The sequence below is a fragment of the Rhamphochromis sp. 'chilingali' genome (genome assembly GCF_963969265.1).
Source record: "Rhamphochromis sp. 'chilingali' genome assembly, chromosome: 1".
In the NCBI taxonomy this organism is placed as follows: Eukaryota; Metazoa; Chordata; class Actinopteri; order Cichliformes; family Cichlidae; genus Rhamphochromis; species Rhamphochromis sp. 'chilingali'.
In genome coordinates this window covers 35,664,578-35,687,601 of record NC_137929.1, presented here as the reverse complement: position 1 = coordinate 35,687,601, position 23,024 = coordinate 35,664,578, and the positions used below count along the sequence as shown (strand labels likewise).

General features: G+C 38.9%; 1 protein-coding gene across 1 annotated transcript in view; it reads left to right on the top strand.

Moving 5' to 3' along the window:
* The window catches only part of LOC308407851 (basement membrane-specific heparan sulfate proteoglycan core protein-like), a gene marked incomplete at both ends in the record, with an annotated part of 160,923 nt that overhangs the window by 84,707 nt on the left and 53,192 nt on the right, over positions 1 to 23,024 (top strand). Inside the window, 6 exons of the mRNA XM_080899766.1 lie at positions 5,261 to 5,527; positions 5,875 to 6,156; positions 13,168 to 13,434; positions 13,782 to 14,093; positions 20,608 to 20,889; positions 22,378 to 22,641. Of these exons, the coding sequence (XP_080755892.1) occupies positions 5,261 to 5,527; positions 5,875 to 6,156; positions 13,168 to 13,434; positions 13,782 to 14,093; positions 20,608 to 20,889; positions 22,378 to 22,641 (1,674 nt within the window). The remainder of the gene's footprint in view (positions 1 to 5,260; positions 5,528 to 5,874; positions 6,157 to 13,167; positions 13,435 to 13,781; positions 14,094 to 20,607; positions 20,890 to 22,377; positions 22,642 to 23,024) is intronic.

Genomic DNA, 23,024 nt, shown 5'->3' with positions numbered 1-23,024 from the left:
TTGTAATTATGCTATTAAATAGTGGCAATTATAACATAAGTAATTCTTTGGATATACATTTTTAAACAAAGTAAAACAAATTAAAATGTGTCTCTGTGCTGAGACCTGGTGGAACTCAAAAAGGTTTTAATTCTTTCAGCTGACTGAAAGCTCTCACCACCTGCAACAGTCACAGGCAGCTTCCTGCAGGAACCTGGTCACAGCAGAGGTCTTGCATCTATTTGAACCCTTTTATATGCCAACACCTCACTGCTGATATTTATGGCAGCTCTGAACTATAATTATTTATGGTGGATCTGTCTTCTCCTGTGCTTGTTTATCATCCCCTCAAGCTAAACAAGGATTTTATTTCCACCCTTTTCTTTGAAATCATATAAAGATTTGACAGCATTCTAACTCTTGGGGATTTTAATGTTTGCTGCCCATCAAACTCCTATAAAACACCCTTCCAACAGATGACATGAGTTTTACAGTCTATTTAAAAGTTTTGCTAGACTGCTGTGATGACATAAAATCATGGTTGGCAATTCATTTTTTTGAATGTAAACGATCAAAAAAATTGTATTATTTGAACCTTCAGACCCTCGTTTTGCTCGTGTAACCTTGTTCCTCTGAAAAAGTTCAGAACTCTCTTTGAAAAAAATCTGCAGGTGATCTTTGATGACAGTTTCTCATTTGAGAAATAAATAAATTGTGTTGTAAAAGGGTTCGGGCATTTGCAAAAATGACGTTCGTTATGTCATCTGCTCACTTTAAGAAAGTAATTCATGCATTTATTTCATCCATTCTTGTGTAATATGCTTTATTTTGGTAGCAGCCAGGCTATAATGATTATTTAATTGTTTGTTTTTAAGTCTCTGAATGGATTCACTCCCTCGTAGCTCTCTGATCTTTTAAATAAACAAACTCCAAACAGAACTCTAAGGTCAGCTGAAAAGTTGCTTCTATTTGTTCCTAGAAGCAGACTAAAACACAGGTTAAGACTAAGACTGGGCCTTTGTGATTGTTTTGCCTGAACTTTTGGCACAGTTTGCCCTTCAAATTACTCTTTGATTACCAAATAAATAGTGTGCAGAAAAAAAAATACAATTCCCAAGGGGCCTCCCTCAACTGGACACATTTGACATAAAAGACTCAGCTCCTCCTTCAGATATCAGTGGGCTGGTTCAATTTCAGGAGTGTGGGTGCAGAGGCAGTGGGACAGCTAAGCCTGAGCCAGTGGTTTGATCTGTTTGTCTTGCCAGCAGGTCAGCAGATAAGTGATTTAGCATATATATGTACAAAGGGTCTGACTGCACCAACTAACTGCATGTTGACTAAAAAACACACAAACACATTGTTTTCTGTTAGAAGTGAAGTAAGTTGACTAATAGTAGGAAAGCTTTTCATGCAGACTTCCTCTGAGTTTAATTTCCACCTGTCTCACTTTTCTTTTTTGAAAAACAGTCCTTATTTCTAACAGACCCATCCTACAGTCTCTTTGTCCTGCAGAGGTGCTGCTCTAGCGTCTTCTTTGTTGAAAAAAACAAAACTAACACTATGAAACATAAACATTTAAAAGTACAGTGTGAAGCAAACAATATTTTGTGGTGACAGGTTAATAATTTTTATCACTTTTCTTCCTCTTACGGTGCCCCTGCCTATTACTTTAACAGTCTCAGCAAACAATCAGCTGAATGACTGCAGACCAAACAGATTTAAGCTGCCAGGCTTTGAGCTCAAACACATCACATAGGATCCCAGCACTCCCATTTTTCATACTGGCTCCCAGCTTCACGCTGATTTTAACCTCAAAGTAAATGTAAAGCAGAAAAATCTGTGAGTTTTGGAGTATAAATAAACTATAACTTTACAAAGTAAATTCTAATACATTTTATATTAAAATGTTGTGTTACAGTGTGAAAGCTATAAATTGTTTTATTGTGACTTTGTTTTGATTTTCAGACTTCAAACTGTCTGTGAATCATTTGCTTTGCAGTCACTCTACTCTTATGTTATAAACAGCAGAGTTTTCATGTTTCTCTTCTAACTGGATCATTCTTATGTGAACAGTTCCCACTAAGCCCACTGTGACCCTGCAGCCATCCTGGACTCAGATATACAGCGGTGAGACAGTCACTGTCAGATGTGAGATTCATGGAGGTGAAGGAGCTCAGTGGACGTATGAATGGAGACGAGGCCAGGTTAACATACCTGAAACATCCAGTGAATACAGAATCAGCAGCGCTGCTGAGTCTGACAATGAAGAATACAGCTGCCGGGGCAGAAGAAGCTTTTCCTGGACAGAGTGGAGTGACATCATCACATTCAGAGTATTATGTAAGTTGGACACGTTTCACACATTTTAATTACAATGTTTCATCCAAAAACACAACAAAATTCTTTGTATTGCAACAACACAACAGGTTTTGTTTTTAATTTTGTGTGATTATTTGGATATATTGGAGGTTTAACAGCATTGTTTGCAAACAACAGCTAACTTACAGCTCATAGGTTACATGTTCATAAATGTATAAATAAATGCAAATATGTAGAAATAAGTAAACAATCAAATATAAAGATCAGTAAATTACCTGGTTTAATTTATTTAATAAAAACAAAACATTTTATTGTTGATTTTCAAGTCAAATTATCAGTCTGCTAATGATATCTGTTTATTTGAACAGCTCCTCCTAAGCCCACTGTGACCCTGCAGCCATCCTGGACTCAGATATACAGCGGTGAGATATACAGCGGTGAGACAGTCACTGTCAGATGTGAGATTCAGGGAGGTGAAGGAGCTCAGTGGACGTATGAATGGAGTCCAGCCAAGTTAAACACATCTCCAACATCCAATGAATACACAATCAGCAGTGTTAGTGAGTCTGATGGTGGAGGATACAGCTGTCGGGGCACAAGAGGCTCCTCCTGGACAGAGTGGAGTGATGTCATCACACTGAATGTAAAACGTAAGTTGGAGATATTTCACTCACACTATGTGTTTTTAATTTATATTGTAACACACCAAATGCTTTTTTGTTTATTTGTTGTTTATTATCAAAAGTAGCAAAAATGGCTTTGATAAAAATTAACAGTAAAGACTCAAAGTTAAACATCTGAAGTATGAAAAAGATTTTGTTATATTGTTATATGTTATAATATTTTTATATTTTTAATGTTGAATTTCTTATCTATAAAATAGTGTAGAAGACATTTCTTACTTCTTAAATTACTGTTTGTAATTATGCTATTAAATAGTGGCAATTATAACATAAGTAATTCTTTGGATATACATTTTTAAACAAAGTAAAACAAATTAAAATGTGTCTCTGTGCTGAGACCTGGTGGAACTCAAAAAGGTTTTAATTCGTTCAGCTGACTGAAAGCTCTCACCACCTGCAACAGTCACAGGCAGCTTCCTGCAGGAACCTGGTCACAGCAGAGGTCTTGCATCTATTTGAACCCTTTTATATGCCAACACCTCACTGCTGATATTTATGGCAGCTCTGAACTATAATTATTTATGGTGGATCTGTCTCCTCCTGTGCTTGTTTATCATCCCCTCAAGTTAAACAAGGATTTTATTTCCACCCTTTTCTTTGAAATCATATAAAGATTTGACAGCATTCTAACTCTTGGGGATTTTAATGTTTGCTGCCCATCAAACTCCTAAAACCACAGATGACATGAGTTTTACAGTCTATTTAAAAGTTTTGCTAGACTGCTGTGATGACATAAAATCATGGTTGGCAATTCATTTTTTTGAATGTAAACGATCAAAAAAATTGTATTATTTGAACCTTCAGACCCTCGTTTTGCTCGTGTAACCTTGTTCCTCTGAAAAAGTTCAGAACTCTCTTTGAAAAAAATCTGCAGGTGATCCTTGATGACAGTTTCTCATTTGAGAAATAAATAAATTGTGTTGTAAAAGGGTTCGGGCATTTGCAAAAATGACGTTCGTTATGTCATCTGCTCACTTTAAGAAAGTAATTCATGCATTTATTTCATCCATTCTTGTGTAATATGCTTTATTTTGGTAGCAGCCAGGCTATAATGATTATTTAATTGTTTGTTTTTAAGTCTCTGAATGGATTCACTCCCTCGTAGCTCTCTGATCTTTTAAATAAACAAACTCCAAACAGAACTCTAAGGTCAGCTGAAAAGTTGCTTCTATTTGTTCCTAGAAGCAGACTAAAACACAGGCTAAGACTAAGACTGGGCCTTTGTGATTGTTTTGCCTGAACTTTGGCACAGTTTGCCCTTCAAATTACTCTTTGATTACCAAATAAATAGTGTGCAGAAAAAAAAATACAATTCCCAAGGGGCCTCCCTCAACTGGACACATTTGACATAAAAGACTCAGCTCCTCCTTCAGATATCAGTGGGCTGGTTCAATTTCAGGAGTGTGGGTGCAGAGGCAGTGGGACAGCTAAGCCTGAGCCAGTGGTTTGATCTGTTTGTCTTGCCAGCAGGTCAGCAGATAAGTGATTTAGCATATATATGTACAAAGGGTCTGACTGCACCAACTAACTGCATGTTGACTAAAAAACACACAAACACATTGTTTTCTGTTAGAAGTGAAGTAAGTTGACTAATAGTAGGAAAGCTTTTCATGCAGACTTCCTCTGAGTTTAATTTCCACCTGTCTCACTTTTCTATTTAAAAAAAAACAGTCCTTACTTCTAACAGACCCATCCTACAGTCTCTTTGTCCTGCAGAGGTGCTGCTCTAGCCTCTTCTTTGTTGAAAAAAACAAAACTAACGCTATGAAACATAAACATTTAAAAGTACAGTGTGAAGCAAACAATATTTTGTGGTGACAGGTTAATAATTTTTATCACTTTTCTTCCTCTTACGGTGCCCCTGCCTAGATTACTGCAACAGTCTAAGCAAACAATCAGCTGAATGACTGCAGACCAAACAGATTTAAGCTGCCAGGCTTTGAGCTCAAACACATCACATAGGATCCCAGCACTCCCATTTTTCATACTGGCTCCCAGCTTCACGCTGATTTTAACCTCAAAGTAAATGTAAAGCAGAAAAATCTGTGAGTTTTGGAGTATAAATAAAATATAACTTTACAAAGTAAATTCTAATACATTTTATATTAAAATGTTGTGTTACAGTGTGAAAGCTATAAATTGTTTTATTGTGACTTTGTTTTGATTTTCAGACTTCAAACTGTCTGTGAATCATTTGCTTTGCAGTCACTCTACTCTTACGTTATAAAGAGCAGAGTTTTCATGTTTCTCTTCTAACTGGATCATTCTTATGTGAACAGTTCCCAGTAAGCCCACTGTGACCCTGCAGCCACCCTGGACTCAGATATACAGCGGTGAGACAGTCACTGTCAGATGTGACATTCATGGAGGTGAAGGAGCTCAGTGGATGTATGAATGGAGACGAGGCCAAGTAAACATAGGTCATACATCCAGTGAATACAGAATCATCAGAGCTACTGAGTCTGACAATGAAGAATACAGCTGTCAGGGCAGAAGAAGCTTTTCCTGGACAGAGTGGAGTGACATCATCGCATTCAGAGTATTATGTAAGTTGGACACGTTTCACACATTTTAATTACAATGTTTCATCCAAAAACACAACAAAATTCTTTGTATTGCGACAACACAACAGGTTTTGTTTTTAATTTTGTGTGATTATTTGGATATATTGGAGGTTTAACAGCATTGTTTGCAAACAACAGCTAACTTACAGCTCATAGGTTACATGTTCATAAATGTATAAATAAATGCAAATATGTAGAAATAAGTAAACAGTCAAATATAAAGATCAGTAAATTACCTGGTTTAATTTATTTAATAAAAACAAAACATTTTATTGTTGATTTTCAAGTCAAATTATCAGTCTGCTAATGATATCTGTTTATTTGAACAGCTCCTCCTAAGCCCACTGTGACCCTGCAGCCATCCTGGACTCAGATATACAGCGGTGTGATATACAGCAGTGAGACAGTCACTGTCAGATGTGAGATTCAGGGAGGTGAAGGAGCTCAGTGGACGTATGAATGGAGACAAGGCCAAGTAAACACAGGTCATACATCCAGTGAATACAGAATCAGCAGCGCTGCTGAGTCTGACAGTGGAGGATACAGCTGCCGGGGCAAAAGAAGCTTTTCCTGGACAGAGTGGAGTGACATCACCACATTGAAAGTAACAGGTAAGTTGGACACATTTCATTTTAATTTCAAAAACAAAACAAAATAATTTCATCAGTACTGTGGGATTCTGGGGTATTTGTTAACACAGTGGAGTGACATCATCACACTGACTGTGTCATGTAAGTTGGGCATATTTCACCTTTTTTAAAAAAAAAAATTCTATTGCACAACGTTTGATGCAAAAACAAGAAAATATCATGTCTTTCAATAAAACTGCAGGCTTTCTTCTCATTTTAGTGTCAAAAGTAGCGTAAAACAAGTTTTAAAGTGTGGTATCGCAAGAAATTAGTTGGTTATATAAATATATGAGTATGCATAATAGTTATTATTCATAGATACCTACATCCTAAGTTCCTGTTATTCATCTGAAAGAAAAAGAATGAGTGTGTCGTTACAATGGTAATGCCAGGAGAGGCAGTAGTGGTTCTGTGTTACATTAATGTTGTAAGGAAGTGGAAGAAGAGTGTGTCCTGTAGGAGGCAGTAGAAAATGGATACTCATGTTCTGTACATGCACTGAAAAGAAGGTTCAGTAAACCAGTGTCAACGATACTTCATTGTTAGTCTCAGTTATTTTATTTCTATTTTTTGAAGATGCAACATAAAGTTTTACATAAAATCCACAGCAATCACTCACAGTGAAACTGTTATGATACGGCTGTGTGGCAGGGAGGATGTAGGACACAAACGCAAAACAATCATCAGAGCAATGAACTTAAAAGGCTGCTTTATTGCAGCGGTATAATTTTCACGAAAAGAAAAAAACTTGCAAAAACAAAATAAAACAAAAAACTGGGAACTAAAAACAAAAACACTGGGAAACCTGTAAACTAGTGACACTGATCTCAGGGAGCACGGAAACACGCAGCATGGTGAGGGGACGACGTGACACTGACAGAGAGAAACACGGGTCTGAAATACACTGAGTGAAACGAGGGAATGAGACACATGAGGGGAGAACAGTCGAGACCAGGGTGAAGCAAAACTAGAAACAGTGACAAAGGACAAGAGACCGTCAAAGTAAAACAGCAAGTAGGGGAGACCGGGGATAGTTGTAACGTGGGTCAGTTGTAACACTTCCAATTTCTCCAGTCAGGGCTAAGTTTCAAATGATGTGACTCATCCTGTGCATGCCCAACTCAGTTCTGCTATCACATGTGAAAAATCAGCACATTTTGTCTAACACAGACAATTTAACATGAAAAAAAAGTCATTTGTATGCCAAAAAGTAAGTTTTTCTACTTTATTTCAATGTTTAATAGCATTATCTGCTTTGCAGTTAAACTCATCAAACTTAAATTATGTTATTTGTATGTCTATGGGGATATATTCTGTGTAGGTCTTTAGTGCTAATGTTTAAGCCGTTGGCTGTAATGTTAGTTAGTTCATGGCTATAGGAGTCTGGGTCAGTTGTAACAGCAACAGTCTGGGTTAGTTGTAATAATAATGCAGATGTTACAACTTACCACACTATTACTTTAACTTATATTAAACAAGTTGGGGCAACGACATCAGCAGAGAGAGGTTCACTGGTCGCTTTTGTATATGTGGTTAATGCCATTGGCAACACAATTCCTCCACTGTTTGTGTTCCCACACACACATTATGCAGACCACTGTGTCAGAGATGGACCAGTAGGAAGTACTGGTAGTGGAAATAAATCAGGATGGGTGCAAGAAACAGATTTCCTCATCTTTCTGAAGCACTTTGCAAACCACACCAAGGTAAGCCATGATAAAAAGTAATGGAATTGCGGTGCTGGTGCACAACTACAATTTTTCAGCTTCATTGTTATGTTCAAAATTGGTGCAAGAGCTGTAGGTTATAATGCCCACTGAGCCAATGAGGCCAAACTCAAGGAAGACCAACCAAAATTAATGAAATATTCAGTTGCAGAAAATTCCATAATTTGTCTTTTTTTGGGGGGTTGGAATATGTTCAAAAGCTAGATTTCTGCATTCTGTCACACATACACAGCTACATAAATGGCTCTAAGTGCATTCATGTGTTGAATAAACAAAGATTACATGTTAATATTTTGTCAATACCCTTATTTCATTGTGTTACATTTCACCCCAGGATATGTTACAACTAACCCAGACTATGGGGTTAATTGTAACATTTCACTCTTTGTGTTTGAGGCCATACCATGCAATGGGCAATTGTGCTGCAGAGAAAAAAGCTGCACTATTTAATAGCCGAGACATGTAAATACTTTGCATTACATTTTGAACCCACTACCTTAAACGAGCTCCAATTTACAGACAGAAATGTCAAAAATGTTACAACTATCCCCGATCTCCCCTATAACACAGACACGGACGAGACACTGAACATAGGGAACACGGAGCACAGAGACCAGAGAGACAAAAGACACGACTAGGGTGGGTTTTGATTATCTATTTTCCGATTAAAATCGATTCTAGCTTGAATAACGTGATATTGATTCAATAAAATCCTGAATCGATTTTCTAAATATAAATGTATTTTTCCCGAAACGCCAGAATCTCAGGTTAAACCACAAGATTTCAACAGCCACCAACCAGCTAAAACAGTAAATGAGAGCAGGCACCTGCTGTGATGCTCACACCTTTGATAAAGTCTCACAAGTGTCAGCTTTGTTTTTATAGATATAAAAATATGGATATGTACTGATAAGTGATCAGAATTATAATATTTCTGACTGTCTGAGGCAAAATTTCCCACATTCAAATCGAATCGACTTCTAGAAATCAGTGACGATACCCAACCCTGGACACGACTGACTGGGGAACAAGAAAATACAGTGTCCCCTCGTTTATGTCAGGAGTTAAATTCTAAAAGTAATCCACGATAGGTGAAATCTGCGAAGTAGCCAACTTTATTTTTTTACAATTATTATAGATGTTTTAAGGCTGTTAAACCCCTCACTACACACTTTATTCACTTTTCTCAGACAGGCACGAACATTTTCACAGTTTTCTCTCTTGTTTAAACTCTCAAAGTTCAAACCTTCTAGAAAAATAAGTCCAAAATTAAAGAATGAAACCAAACACACCCACGGTTGCCTTTGACGGTGCAACACGTTTTGTCGCCAGTGTTGTGTTTGTTGGGGAGAAAACTTACAAACATACAGTGCAGCACTTCAGAGTCACACTGCTAGCGATCAAAGATTTATGTAAATTTGACAAGCTGAACGCATTCTGTACTGGACAGCAGCGGTCCTTTATCGCAGTCTTTCTTTTACATTGAGAGTAAGATCCTCCTCCTCTCTCCCTGATGCTCGCTGATCGCTATGGTAACACGTAAATATTTCTTTCAAAATAAGAGACAAAACTACAAAAAGATAAAAATAAAGTACATGAAAATATATAATTCACCATAACGCTGAATCAGTGAGAGCCCTGTGCTTGTTTCTCTGCAAAGAGCCGGTCCCACCTGGGCCTAATGGGGGACAGTGACACCTGAAGTGTGTTGCTTTTGCTCAGTCTGCGCCGCAATTTTGTTTTGGAAGCTGTAACTGCAGAAAACTCCGCTTCACACAGTTATGATGTCGGAAATGGCAACAGGGTTTTTAGTGCTGTTGTGGCAATCTCGGGGTATTCTCGGGCGACACCGGCAAAGCTCATAATTTACTCATAACAGCCAGGAAAAGATCCAGGGAAACCGAGGTGAATTGCATTGTAGCGAGGGAGAGACCACTGTAATACAAAATCAAAACACTGGTTCACAGACCCAGGACTGTGACAGAAGCATGTGGAGTTGAAAGACATATTCAGTAAATTTCATTAAAAAAATGAAACACAAATGTAATGATCCCAGTTTATTCAGCTCAGTTGCTGCATGTGGATTTTTCACCAGTTTTCAGCAGAGTGGAAGCAGGCAGTGGTTTAACCCACTTTTGTTTAACCCAGTTTTCTCCTGTTTTGTGGACAGCCAGGAAGGTCAGGCATTGCATCTTCCTTTTCTTGATCAGGGAAGTTTTACCCTGTGTTTTGTTTCTAGGAAGGGGGAGAGTTTTTGTTTGTTATTTTGGCCTTGGAGAGCCTGATGCTTTTAGCTTCCTGGCTCAGCTGTGTTTATTGCGAGTCTTCCTTTTTTTCAGCTTTGTAAAAATAAGCAGCAGCAGCTGTGTGGTTTTTGCGTGCGTTACACACTTTTCCCGTGTTGTTTTGCGTTTCTGTTTTGAGGGGCGTAACAGTCGTTAAATTCTTTCTACATGGTGTTCCTAATGTGAGTGAATAATCCAGCACAGCCAGTTTACAACATAGGACACATATTAAACAGGTCAATACTGATAGATAGATAGATAGATAGATAGATAGATAGATAGATAGATAGATAGATAGATAGATAGATAGATAGATATGTAAAGTGTAGAAGTAAATTTAAATCTATTTTGATATACAAAGAGGTGTTTACAAAGGTTATAAAGCTAGTTATGTAGCTATTTGGTGGTTACGTGTTTTGATATTTACATGTTTACATGTTTGAATGTTTAGACATGCATGTTCAAACCAGTAATAAGTATGTGTTATATCTACCTGGTTGTTTTCCCTGTTTTGATCTGAGTATAAGATTTCCTGGCTTCTGAGAGGCCAGTGAAGTATTCATGAGGGCGGCACACAGGAAGTGTGGGTTGTTGTTGCAGGGTGCTAAAAGTAAAGAGGCTGCTAAAAAGTTATCCGTCTCCGTCTTGCTGTTCCTAATTATTCAGAGAGATTCCCAACCATCTAGTGAACCCTCACGTTACAGATAGATAGATAGATAGATAGATAGATAGATAGATAGATAGATAGATACTTTATTGATCCACAAAGGGGTCCAGGGGATCTATGTACAGAAGGAAACACACGTTAGACGTTTTGCACAGGGCAGCAAAAGAGAACTTGCTCAGAGCCGGGCTGCACTGACGCGAGTCACACACAACGATCCAGCGATGAGTAGAAGCCACTCCCTGTCTTAAATGCTGGCTGCGCTGATGAGTAGTGATGGGTCGTTCGCGAACGAAATGGCTCTTAGAGCCGGCTCTTTGACGTGAACGACGCGAGCCGGCTCCTTATCGCGAGCCGTCACGTGTGTTTTTTTTTTTTTTTCTTTCTCTCACCCTCTCTCTCGCACTTTTTTTCTGCTTCACTCAGCATGCGAGCCTTGTGCTTTACGCTGGGCAGAGGGGGGAGGGGCAGTAGTTAAACTCAGTAGCACAGGAACAGAGCCAGAGGGGGAGAGAGAGAAAGAGAGCCAGGGACAACAACGTCACATTAGAAAGGTATAGTAATCATCCACAACTATTTTCAGTTGCAGATGATAAAGGATTCAGAAAGTTTATTCATGCAGGTCCATTTGACAGAGAATGTGCATGTTTCTTTTTGTTTTCATATTTTAATTTATATTTAATTGTGTTGTGGTTTGCAGTGTTTTGTGTTGTTTCACTTTAAATTTGTAAAAGGAAAAAGCTGAAAATTTAAATAGTTAAAAGTTGAAATGTGAATAGTTGATTTTTGTATTATATGATTTATTTATTACATTTTATGTGGAGTGAATAAATAAAAGTATTTTTACGGTGGCCCCTAAAGCACATACAAACTTCAAATCACGTACAAACTCGGAAGCATGTACAAACTCCAAAACACGTAAAAACTCTAAAACACGTAAAAACACGTACAAACTCCAAAACACGTAAAAACTCCAAAACACGTAAAAACACATACAAACTCCAAAACACGTAAAAACTCAGAAGCACATAAAAACTCAAAACACGTACAAAAGACAACAGAAGTGCTCCAGGATGCTGGGGGCAGTGTTGAACTGTTGTTACCGAGTGGCTACACAAGCCAGCAAGTACCAATGACTGGATTTGTTGTGTGGTAGTAACAGGTAAATGAACATTTTTTTTTTAAATTATTTGAATATATATGAGTGCCTGTGTATAAATACACAAACAATACACACATGCTTTCAATTGTGTAATTTAAGTGATCTAGTAGCTCTGCTTTGGAAGTTCAGTTCATGCTAGAAATGTGTCTTGGAGTTTGTACGTGTTTTGTCTCTAGGGACCACCGCATATATTTATATATAAACATATATAAATAAAACCACTTGTTTTTACGTTAGTAATTCCTTTTGTGCATAATTTTATAATACTGTTAATAATAAATAAATTAAAGCAACAAAACAACCTGAAGAGCCGGTTCGGAGCCGAAAGAGCCGGCTCTTTTTAGTGAGCCGAACCGAAAGAGCCGGTTCTCTAAAAAGAGCCGGAAATCCCATCACTACTGATGAGGCCCAGGTGTTTCCTCTTCAGAGGGGGCGTGGGCCGAGGGCGTGAACCCACCATGAGTTCCGCCCTGGCGAGAGAGCGAGAGAGAGAACACTACTAGTCAGCGGCCTGCTGATCCCCTGGCCGTGACATTTTATTAGAGACTGTTCTGCTACATTACAGGTTCCACTTAGATTCTTTCCTGTAATTGTTGTTAATGGCATTTGTTTATTAATTTATTTTAATTAATGAAAAATAAAGGTGTTCATGAGTGTCATAATATCTTTAATGATACGACAGCTAGAAGAACCTCCAGTGTAGAACAGATGCATTAGTGGATCAGTGGTTTGTGGTTCAGTTCATGGAAAATCAGTCAGAGCCACAAGAACCTGTTTGTTATACAATAACTACAAGTGTGACAAGTGTGTCCCAAATCAGCAACTGCACCAGTTTCACATGATGACCTCATCACAACTTTTAGAAAATGTTTCTCAAATGATGATTTCTTCCAGTCTTCTTAATCTGCTGTCAACTCATGAAAAATAATCTGTAACTTTTTGGAATCTGAACAAAAACTGTGCAAAGTAAAGACTTTACCTTTTACATTTTACTGAAAATATTGTGTTACAGTTTGAAACTTTTATGTTGTGACTTTTTGTTATGTTTAACTTGTTTCTCTGTGAATCATTTGCTTTGCAGTCACTCTACTCTTATGTTATAAACAGCAGAGTTTTTATGTTTCTCTTCTAACTGGATCATTCTTATGTGAACAGTTCCCACTAAGCCCACTGTGACCCTGCAGCCATCCTGGACTCAGATATACAGCGGTGAGACAGTCACTGTCAGATGTGAGATTCATGGAGGTGAAGGAGCTCAGTGGACGTATGAATGGAGACGAGGCCAAGTAAACATAGGTTCAGCATCCAGTGAATACAGAATCAGCAGCGCTGCTGAGTCTGACAGTGGAGGATACAGCTGCCGGGGCAGAAGAAGCTTTTCCTGGACAGAGTGGAGTGACATCATCGCATTCAGAGTATTATGTAAGTTGGACACGTTTCACACATTTTAATTACAATGTTTCATCCAAAAACACAACAAAATTCTTTGTATTGCGACAACACAACAGGTTTTGTTTTTAATTTTGTGTGATTATTTGGATATATTGGAGGTTTAACAGCATTGTTTGCAAACAACAGCTAACTTACAGCTCATAGGTTACATGTTCATAAATGTATAAATAAATGCAAATATGTAGAAATAAGTAAACAATCAAATATAAAGATCAGTAAATTACCTGGTTTAATTTATTTAATAAAAACAAAACATTTTATTGTTGATTTTCGAGTCAAATTATCAGTCTGCTAATGATATCTGTTTATTTGAACAGCTCCTCCTAAGCCCACTGTGACCCTTCAGCTACCTTGGCCTCAGATATACAGCAGTGTGATATACAGCAGTGTGATATACAGCGGTGTGATATACAGCGGTGAGACAGTCACTGTCACATGTGAGATTCATGGAGGTGAAGGAGCTCAGTGGACGTATGAATGGAGACGAGGCCAAGTAAACACAGGTCATACATCCAGTGAATACAGAATCAGCAGCGCTGCTGAGTCTGACAGTGGAGGATACAGCTGTCGGGGCAGTAGAAGCTTTTCCTGGACAGAGTGGAGTGACATCACCACATTGAAAGTAACAGGTAAGTTGGACACATTTCACTCATTTTAATTTCAAAAACAAAACAAATAATTTCATCAGTACTGTGGGTTTCTGGGGTATTTGTTAACACAGTGGAGTGACATCATCACACTGACTGTGTCATGTAAGTTGGGCATATTTCACCTTTTTAAAAAAAAAAAATTCTATTGCACAACGTGTAGGAGCCATAATTGAATGTATTGAATTTTGATGATCACTAGGTTTTTATTTGTTTGGTTGTTATGGGAGTCACGTGGGTGCTAGCGGTGACATAAATGGGCGTTGTCAGTCTGTCATTCACTGGGTTTTGATTTTGACAGAGAGGAGGGCTGGGTAGCCGTAGTTTTGTTGACCGCTGCACGACATGTTTCGCTTCGTTATATTAGAGCCTGTGACGTTGTAAGAGTCTGAATCAGGAGCTGATGATATTACTCTGTAAACTCTCAAAGCACTTTAATAAACAAGCAAACAATTCCACCTCTCGCATTATTGCGTAAAGTTGATAGCGCGTCAGGCAAATAGGCAGGCTCCAGCCCCGGCCTTTAGCGACTGTGGAAGTCGCTACATCTTTAGTCAACAAAAAACGGCATTCTGGAGAAGCAAGCCGCAAGCAGGATCAAAGAAATCAGATCAAGGAACCTGAAAGACGCCAAGTAAGTGCAGCGCATCTGTATGAGTGAGCCCAGCAGCACCGACACACCTGACGCAATTCTGAGGAGCGCAGGTAAGAATACCTGTGTATGTCTGGTTGTGGAAAAGGAAGCCACATTGTGCATTAGCGCTGAGATGCTTCAAAAGGACACACTGAACGGAATGGAATGGATGTTGGTTAAAAGTTTTTGGCTGCGCTCTTGGAATGATGTCTGCGCTGTGTCTTATTAATTATGCTGCTTGGATGACGTTTAAATGGACAATTAAAGTGCCGTTACGTTGAAAGGATTTTATGGTCAAAGTCTATTGTGGCTTCCAGTGGATATATGTTTTAATGGATGATCACTGAAGATTAAATAAAAAATCGAACAAACAAACGGGAAAATCATGAGTCAAACAGGTGGTGATGATTGTTCCTCTAATGATTTGGGGGGAAAGAGAGAAAGAAAAATGACTGGAAAGGCATTGTTGAATAAAATCGAAAAATCACAAAATGAATGCAAAATATATGTTAATAAAATGAAAGGACTAATACAAAAAATGAAAGCGCTCATGCAACACAATGAAAATCTTTCTCAAATTAAGCAGTGTTTGGTGGATTTAAAGGCACTGTGTGAAAAGGCTTCAAGTTCACATGTTGAGTTGTTGTCTTTGGTGCCAGAAGAAGAAGTAATAAAACAAGAGGAATGGTTTTCAAGCATCATGAAATACACCAATGTGTTTTTAAATGAAATTCAAAACTGGATAAATCAAAGAGAACAAAATCCTGCTGTTCGTCCAAAGCAAATCAATTTATTGGAAAACAATGTTGCATCAAATACTGAGACAGAAGTGGAGGATGATATCAAGCCAAGTGATAGTGTTTCAAATGTTGAAAGCCACAAAACGTCTTCATCAAGATCTTCAACTTCATCTGTTCGTATGAAAGCTGAGGCAGAGTTGGCAGCTTTAATGATAAAGCAGAAATTATTGAATGAGAAACACGTACTGGAAGAAGAGGAGGAACATCTTCGTAAAAGAAAGGAAAGGCTAAAATTGGACACTGAAATTGCTGAAAAAATGGCTACAATAAATGTCCTTAAAGCTCAAAGTATAACAAGCAAAAAAGGATCTTTAAAAGTTTCAGATGGAATGAATTCATACATTTCCCATGAAAGATCTAAAAAAACCCTTAATGTTGATGCATTGGAATTTATACCTCACATTTCTGCAAAACAAAATCCATTGACTAATGCTGAAACTCAAAACAGGAGAAAAGATAAAACCCAGGAATGTGTCATGCAGCAAGCAGTGCTGACTGAATCTTCTCAAAATAAGCATCCTCTACAATATTCAGTTATTCCTTCAAACCCATCTGATGCAAATGGACAAAATGACTGTTATACAAATGGTATGGTGGAACTGGAACCACAAAATGATGTTATTGGAATAATGACTAAACAAAATGAAATAACAACACTCTTAATCCAACAACAAAGCCTCTTTTCTTTACCAAAGAGAGAAATACCTCATTTTGATGGAGATCCACTTCAATATTATTCATTTATTAAAGCATTTGAGAATGCAGTTGAGTGCAATACGAAGAATAACAGCGATCGTTTATATTTTTTGGAACAGTACACAAGAGGCCATGCAAAGGAATTGGTGAGAAGCTGTCAACAAATGAACTCGGATCGTGGTTATCGCAAGGCAAAATCACTGTTAAAGGAACACTATGGCGATGAACAGAAGGTCGCAGCTGCATATCTGGACAAGGCACTTTCATGGCCATCAATTAAAACAGAGGAAGTAAAAGCTCTTCAGAACTACAGTTTGTTCCTCAGGGGATGCTGTAATGTAATGGAGGAGGTGCAGCATCTGAGTGATTTGGACATGCCTTCTAATATGGTGAACATTATTAAAAAATTGCCGTATAAATTTAGGGACAAATGGAGAAGCCATGTTTGTGACCTGCAAGAAAGGCATAAAAGAAGAGCCAAATTTATGGATATTGCAGACTTTTTGGAGAAGCAAATAAGAATATTAACTGATCCTGTATTCGGTAATATTCAAGATTCTCCGCTTTCTTTACCAATAAAAGGAATGAGTAAAGCCAAGTATCAAGGCAGACCTGGAAATAAAGGAACAAGCTTTGCCACCACTATGCAAGTTGTGGAGAGTACACCTAAGCCTGCGGAAATGGAAATGAAAATTAATCAGGTTGGAAGGAACGTCTGTATTTGTTGTGGAGGAAGACACATGTTGGACGTCTGTGCACAGTTGGGAAAAATGGCTCATGAGAAGAAGATAACCTTCTTAAAGGAAAATGGCATCTGTTTTGGCTGCTTGTGTATAGGACACATCAGTAAAGATTGCCGTAAGAGGATTTCCTGTTCCAAATGGAGCCGGAAACATCCCACCATCCTGCACAAAGAAAGTTCACCTTCTGAAAAGACCGACAGGAACATGCAGCCGCATGTGAGCACACTGGTGTCGAGTGGTCTTACAGGGGCTGGAGACCAGGACTGTAAACTGCCCATTGTGCCTGTCCAAGTAAAGTCAAAGAAAGGAAGCAACATTATTACAACGTATGCTTTTTTGGACCAAGGGAGCACAGCAGTTTTCTGCACTGAGAGTCTGATGCGCAGACTTCACCTTGAGGGAAGGAAAGGAAACATCCTCCTCAGAACCATGGGCCAGGAAAGAATTGTGAGCAGCAACACTTTATCAGGACTGGAGGTTGCTGCTCTTTGTGGTGACGAATTTCTGGAACTGCCAAAAGTGTACACACAGGAGTCCATGGCTGTACATAAGGGAAATATTACAACACCAGGAGATATTGAAGGATGGGCACATTTAAAACACATAACCCTGCCTCAAATAAATGCAGGAATCGAACTTCTGATTGGAACGAACATTCCCAAAGCCTTGGAACCTCTGGAAGTGGTGTGTAGTGTTGATCGAGGACCGTATGCCGTAAGGACAAGGCTTGGCTGGACCATCAATGGACCACTTTCAGGAAACTGTGAAGCTACAGGTGATCAGAAGCATCCACAAGTTACAGTCAACAGAATTTCTGTTGTCACGCTGGAGGAGCTTTGGCAGCAACAGTTCAAGAATGACTTTCCTGAGAGCAAAGTTGATGAGCAGGTTGGATTGTCAAGAGAGGATCAGAGATTTCTGGAAATAGTTACTAACTCTGCCAAATATGTGGGTGGTCATATCCAGATAGCATTACCTTTTCGGAATGCCAGTATCAGTATGCCAAACAATAAGAAAGTTGTTCAACAACGTCTGCGCTTTCTAAAAAAGAGATTTGAGAGAGACACAGTGTTTCATACTGAGTACAAAGTCTTTATGAATGAGCTTCTGGCTAAAGGTTATGCTGAAAAGGTCCCGGAAGAGGAGATCAATCGCAATGATGGCAAGCTGTGGTATATACCACACCATGGTGTTTACCATCTGACCAAGAAGAAACTCAGAGTTGTGTTTGACTGTGGAATGAGTTATCAGGGAACATCTTTAAACTCCCAACTCTTACAAGGACCTGATCTTACAAGCTCTTTAATAGGAGTGATCACAAGATTCAGGAAGGAGCCAGTTGTAATTATGGGAGATATTGAATCCATGTTCCATCAAGTCATGGTTCCAGCTCAAGATAAAGATCTATTGAGATTTCTCTGGTGGCCTAAAGGTGATTTGAAACAACCAACATCTGAATACAGGATGAAGGTACATCTCTTCGGGGCAACTTCGTCACCAAGTTGTGCCAACTTTGCACTCAGAAAGTGTGCGGATGACTTTGGACATCTCTACAGTGAGGAAGCTGTGAAGAAGTTGTTGCACTGTTTTTATGTGGACGATTGTCTTGTGTCTGTTGAAACTGATGAGGAAGCAGTCTTAATGTACCACGAGTTGGTTTCTTTGTGTGCCAAAGGAGGATTTCTGCTCAAAAAGTGGATCACCAACAAGCCTGGAGTGCTGGAATCCATTCCTGAAAGTCACAGAGCCACAGGAAAGAAAGAGTTGAACATGGAATTGGATTTCTCAATGATCGAGCGAGTTTTGGGCGTGGAGTGGTGTATAAAATCAGACTCTTTTAAGTTCAAGATTGTGCTCAAGGATAGACCGCTCACCAGAAGAGGAATCCTTTCAATTGTCAGTTCTATCTATGATCCTCTTGGAATGCTAAGTCCTGTGGTCTTAACTGCTAAGAAAATCCTAAGAGATCTATGCCAGGAAGGAATCAGCTGGGACAATAACGTACCAGAGCTGTTTTCCAAAAGATGGTTAACATGGCTCCAGCAGCTCCAGCTATTGAGCGAGTTTGAAGTGAGTCGTTGTCTGAAACCTGATGGATTTGGAGAAATCACGAGTGCTCAGTTGCACCATTTCTGTGCTGTTGTGGCAATCTCGGGGTATTCTCGGGCGACACCGGCAAAGCTCATAATTTACTCATAACAACCAGGAAAAGATCCAGGGAAACCGAGTTAACAATAAAAACTCTGAAAACCATAAATTTCACACTCCAGCCTCAACTCTCGCTGCCCGGTACCAAATGACTCACGGTCCCGGCGAGGCCGCGAAAGGTGAATTGCATTGTAGCGAGGGAGAGACCACTGTAATACAAAATCAAAACACTGGTTCACAGACCCAGGACTGTGACAGAAGCATGTGGAGTTGAAAGACATATTCAGTAAATTTCATTAAAAAAAATGAAACACAAATGTAATGATCCCAGTTTATTCAGCTCAGTTGCTGCATGTGGATTTTTCACCAGTTTTCAGCAGAGTGGAAGCAGGCAGTGGTTTAACCCACTTTTGTTTAACCCAGTTTTCTCCTGTTTTGTGGACAGCCAGGGAGGTCTGGCATTGCATCTTCCTTTTCTTGATCAGGGAAGTTTTACCCTGTGTTTTGTTTCTAGGAAGGGGGAGAGTTTTTGTTTGTTATTTTGGCCTTGGAGAGCCTGATGCTTTTAGCTTCCTGGCTCAGCTGTGTTTATTGCGAGTCTTTTCCTTTTTTTTTTCAGCTTTGTAAAAATAAACCTTGTCAATTCAGCAGCAGCTGTGTGGTTTTTGCGTGCGTTACACACTTTTCCCATGTTGTTTTGCGTTTCTGTTTTGAGGGGCGTAACAGTCGTTAAATTCTTTCTACATGGTGTTCCTAATGTGAGTGAATAATGTAGCACAGCCAGTTTACAACATAGGACACATATTAAACAGGTCAATACTGATAGATAGATAGATAGATACTTTATTGATCCACAAAGCAAATTGTGTTAGAGCAGCATGATAAAAAGTGAAAATAGGGCCTTACACTATGAGACGGCGCAGGAACTTTTATATTTACAACAGTGAAAAAGAAAAGTAAAAATTAAATTTGTTAAAAACAGTTAAAGTAAAACTGATATTGTGTATAATATGTTAGGGATTTTATACCTGACAGGAAAGTAAGGTCTCAGGTTATTCAGAACAATAACAGCCCACCGACAACTCTGGATTATATGCTCATAAATATGCAAATGTAAAGATGTAGAAATAAGTAAATAGTGCGATGTTTGAGTATAAAACTTCTTTTTTACAATGTACAATCTGAGAGACTGAAGTTGTTTACATGATATTGTGTGTTGATGTTCAGTCGCACAGATTTGTGCACACCTGGTTGTTTCCGTCACTTTGCTGGTAGATTCTTAATATCAGCAAATTAGGTTTAAGGTTTAATCTGATTTTTTTTTTATTACCTTTTTATTGTTGATTTTCAGTCAAATTGTCACTGGGGTGAAAAAAACGTTATTACCCCTAACAAGAGCAATAAAACCAGGAAAGCGTCAATGATCGTTTTATTTTTCTATAAGTCTGATGATGGGATATTTTCTCTTTGAACAGCTCCTCCTAAGCCCACTGTGACCCTGCAGTCATCCTACACTCAGATATATGGAGGAGAAATATACAAAGATACCTCAGTCACTGTCAGATGTGAGATTCATGGAGGGGAAAGAGCTCAGTGGATGTATGAATGGAGAGGAGGCCAGAAAAACATACGTGGAACATCCAGTGTATATACAATCAACAGAGTTACTGAGTCTCATGGTGGAGGATACAGCTGTCGGGGCAGAAGAAGCTCTTCCTGGACAGAGTGGAGTGACAGCACCTCATTGAAAGTAATAGGTAAGTTGGACATATTTCAAATATTTTAATTTGTACTGAACAATGTTTCATCAACTCAACAGCACTGTAGGTTTATTTTGTGTTTAGGATCAAAAGTAGTTTAAAATATCTTTTAGTGTCATTATAAAGATATTTAATAATCACTCAGTGAAACATCTGGAAAATATTTTGTTAGTTTGATGAAAGAATTCAGTCCAAACGTAATAATCCCAGTCACTCCCATCTTGACCTCATGGCTGCACATGTGGAGTTTATCACTGCAGATCAGTTACTTCCTTTGTTTTTAGCATTTTTACATTAATTCCTCGACGTTTCAGGTTTGGCTACAATATAACCTCATTTTATGTCACGGTTCGCTTGAGGACTCACACGCAGGACTCAGAGGCACAGTCAGTATTTCTTACAGTTCCACCAGGTGTATATACAAACAGTGCAGGGGATAGTGCTATATACTAAGCGGTGACAGGGAAAGGGCTCTGGGGAAATCCAGGTAGGGAAAAGACACTTGCTCCTCTTCTGGCTCTCTCTCCAAACACTCACACAAAAGGGAATCCACTCGGGGAATGCAGGGTCGGGTCCAGGGGATCTATGTACAGAAGGAAACACACGTTAGACGTTTTGCACAGGGCAGCAAAAGAGAACTTGCTCAGAGCCGGGCTGCACTGACACGAGTCACACACAACGATCCAGCGATGAGTAGAAGCCACTCCCTGGCTTAAATGCTGGCTGCGCTGATGAGGCCCAGGTGTTTCCTCTTCAGAGGGGGCGTGGGCCGAGGGCGTGAACCCACCATGAGTTCCGCCCTGGCGAGAGAGCGAGAGAGAGAACACTACTAGTCAGCAGCCTGCTGATCCCCTGGCCGTGACATTTTATTAGAGACTGTTCTGCTACATTACAGGTTCCACTTAGATTCTTTCCTGTAATTGTTGTTAATGGCATTTGTTTATTAATTTATTTTAATTAATGAAAAATAAAGGTGTTCATGAGTGTCATAATATGTTTAATGATACTACAGCTAGAAGAACCTCCAGTGTGGAACAGATGCATTAGTGGATCAGTGGTTTGTGGTTCAGTTCATGGAAAATCAGTCAGAGCCACAAGAACCTGTTTGTTATACAATAACTACAAGTGTGACAAGTGTGTCCCAAATCAGCAACTGCACCAGTTTCACATGATGACCTCATCACAACTTTTAGAAAATGTTTCTCAAATGATGATTTCTTCCAGTCTTCTTAATCTGCTGTAAACTCATGAAAAATAATCTGTAACTTTTTGGAATCTGAACAAAAACTGTGCAAAGTAAAGACTTTACCTTTTACATTTTACTGAAAATATTGTGTTACAGTTTGAAACTTTTATGTTGTGACTTTTTGTTATGTTTAACTTGTTTCTCTGTGAATCAGCTGTTTTGTAATGACTCTACTCTTATGTTATAAACAGCAGAGTTTTTATGTTTCTCTTCTAACTGGATCATTCTTATGTGAACAGTTCCCACTAAGCCCACTGTGACCCTGCAGCCATCCTGGACTCAGATATACAGCGGTGAGACAGTCACTGTCAGATGTGAGATTCAGGGACGTGAAGGAGCTCAGTGGACGTATGAATGGACTCCTGCCAAGTTAAACACACCTCCAACATCCAGTGCCTACAGAATCACAGTTACTGAGTCTGACAGTGGAGGATACAGCTGCCGGGGCAGAAGGGACTATTTGTTAACAGAGTGGAGTGATATCATCAGACTGACTGTATCATGTAAGTTGATCACATGACAGGACATTTTAATGTTCACCACACTTATTTATTTTTCAGGGAGTTGGCAACCCTAGGTGGTGGTGATGTGTTAGGGTTGTCAACTCCCTGAAAAATAAATAAGGGACACCTCGTGGCCAGGGCCGGGCAACCCAGTTGTCTTCACCCTTCCCAGTGTGGTAGCTCTTTTTTTTGTGTGTGAAATTATTTTTTTAACCATTTGACTTGAACTTGATTTAAGCAGATGCATATTCTTTGTGATATGACCATATGGGAAACAAATGATCATTTAGCCATTTATTTTTAGCTCAAAATGACAACATTAACACAGTAAAACAGGTCTCTTTCTTAAACAGAAGCCTGTCATGCTTAACTTTTGAGAATAT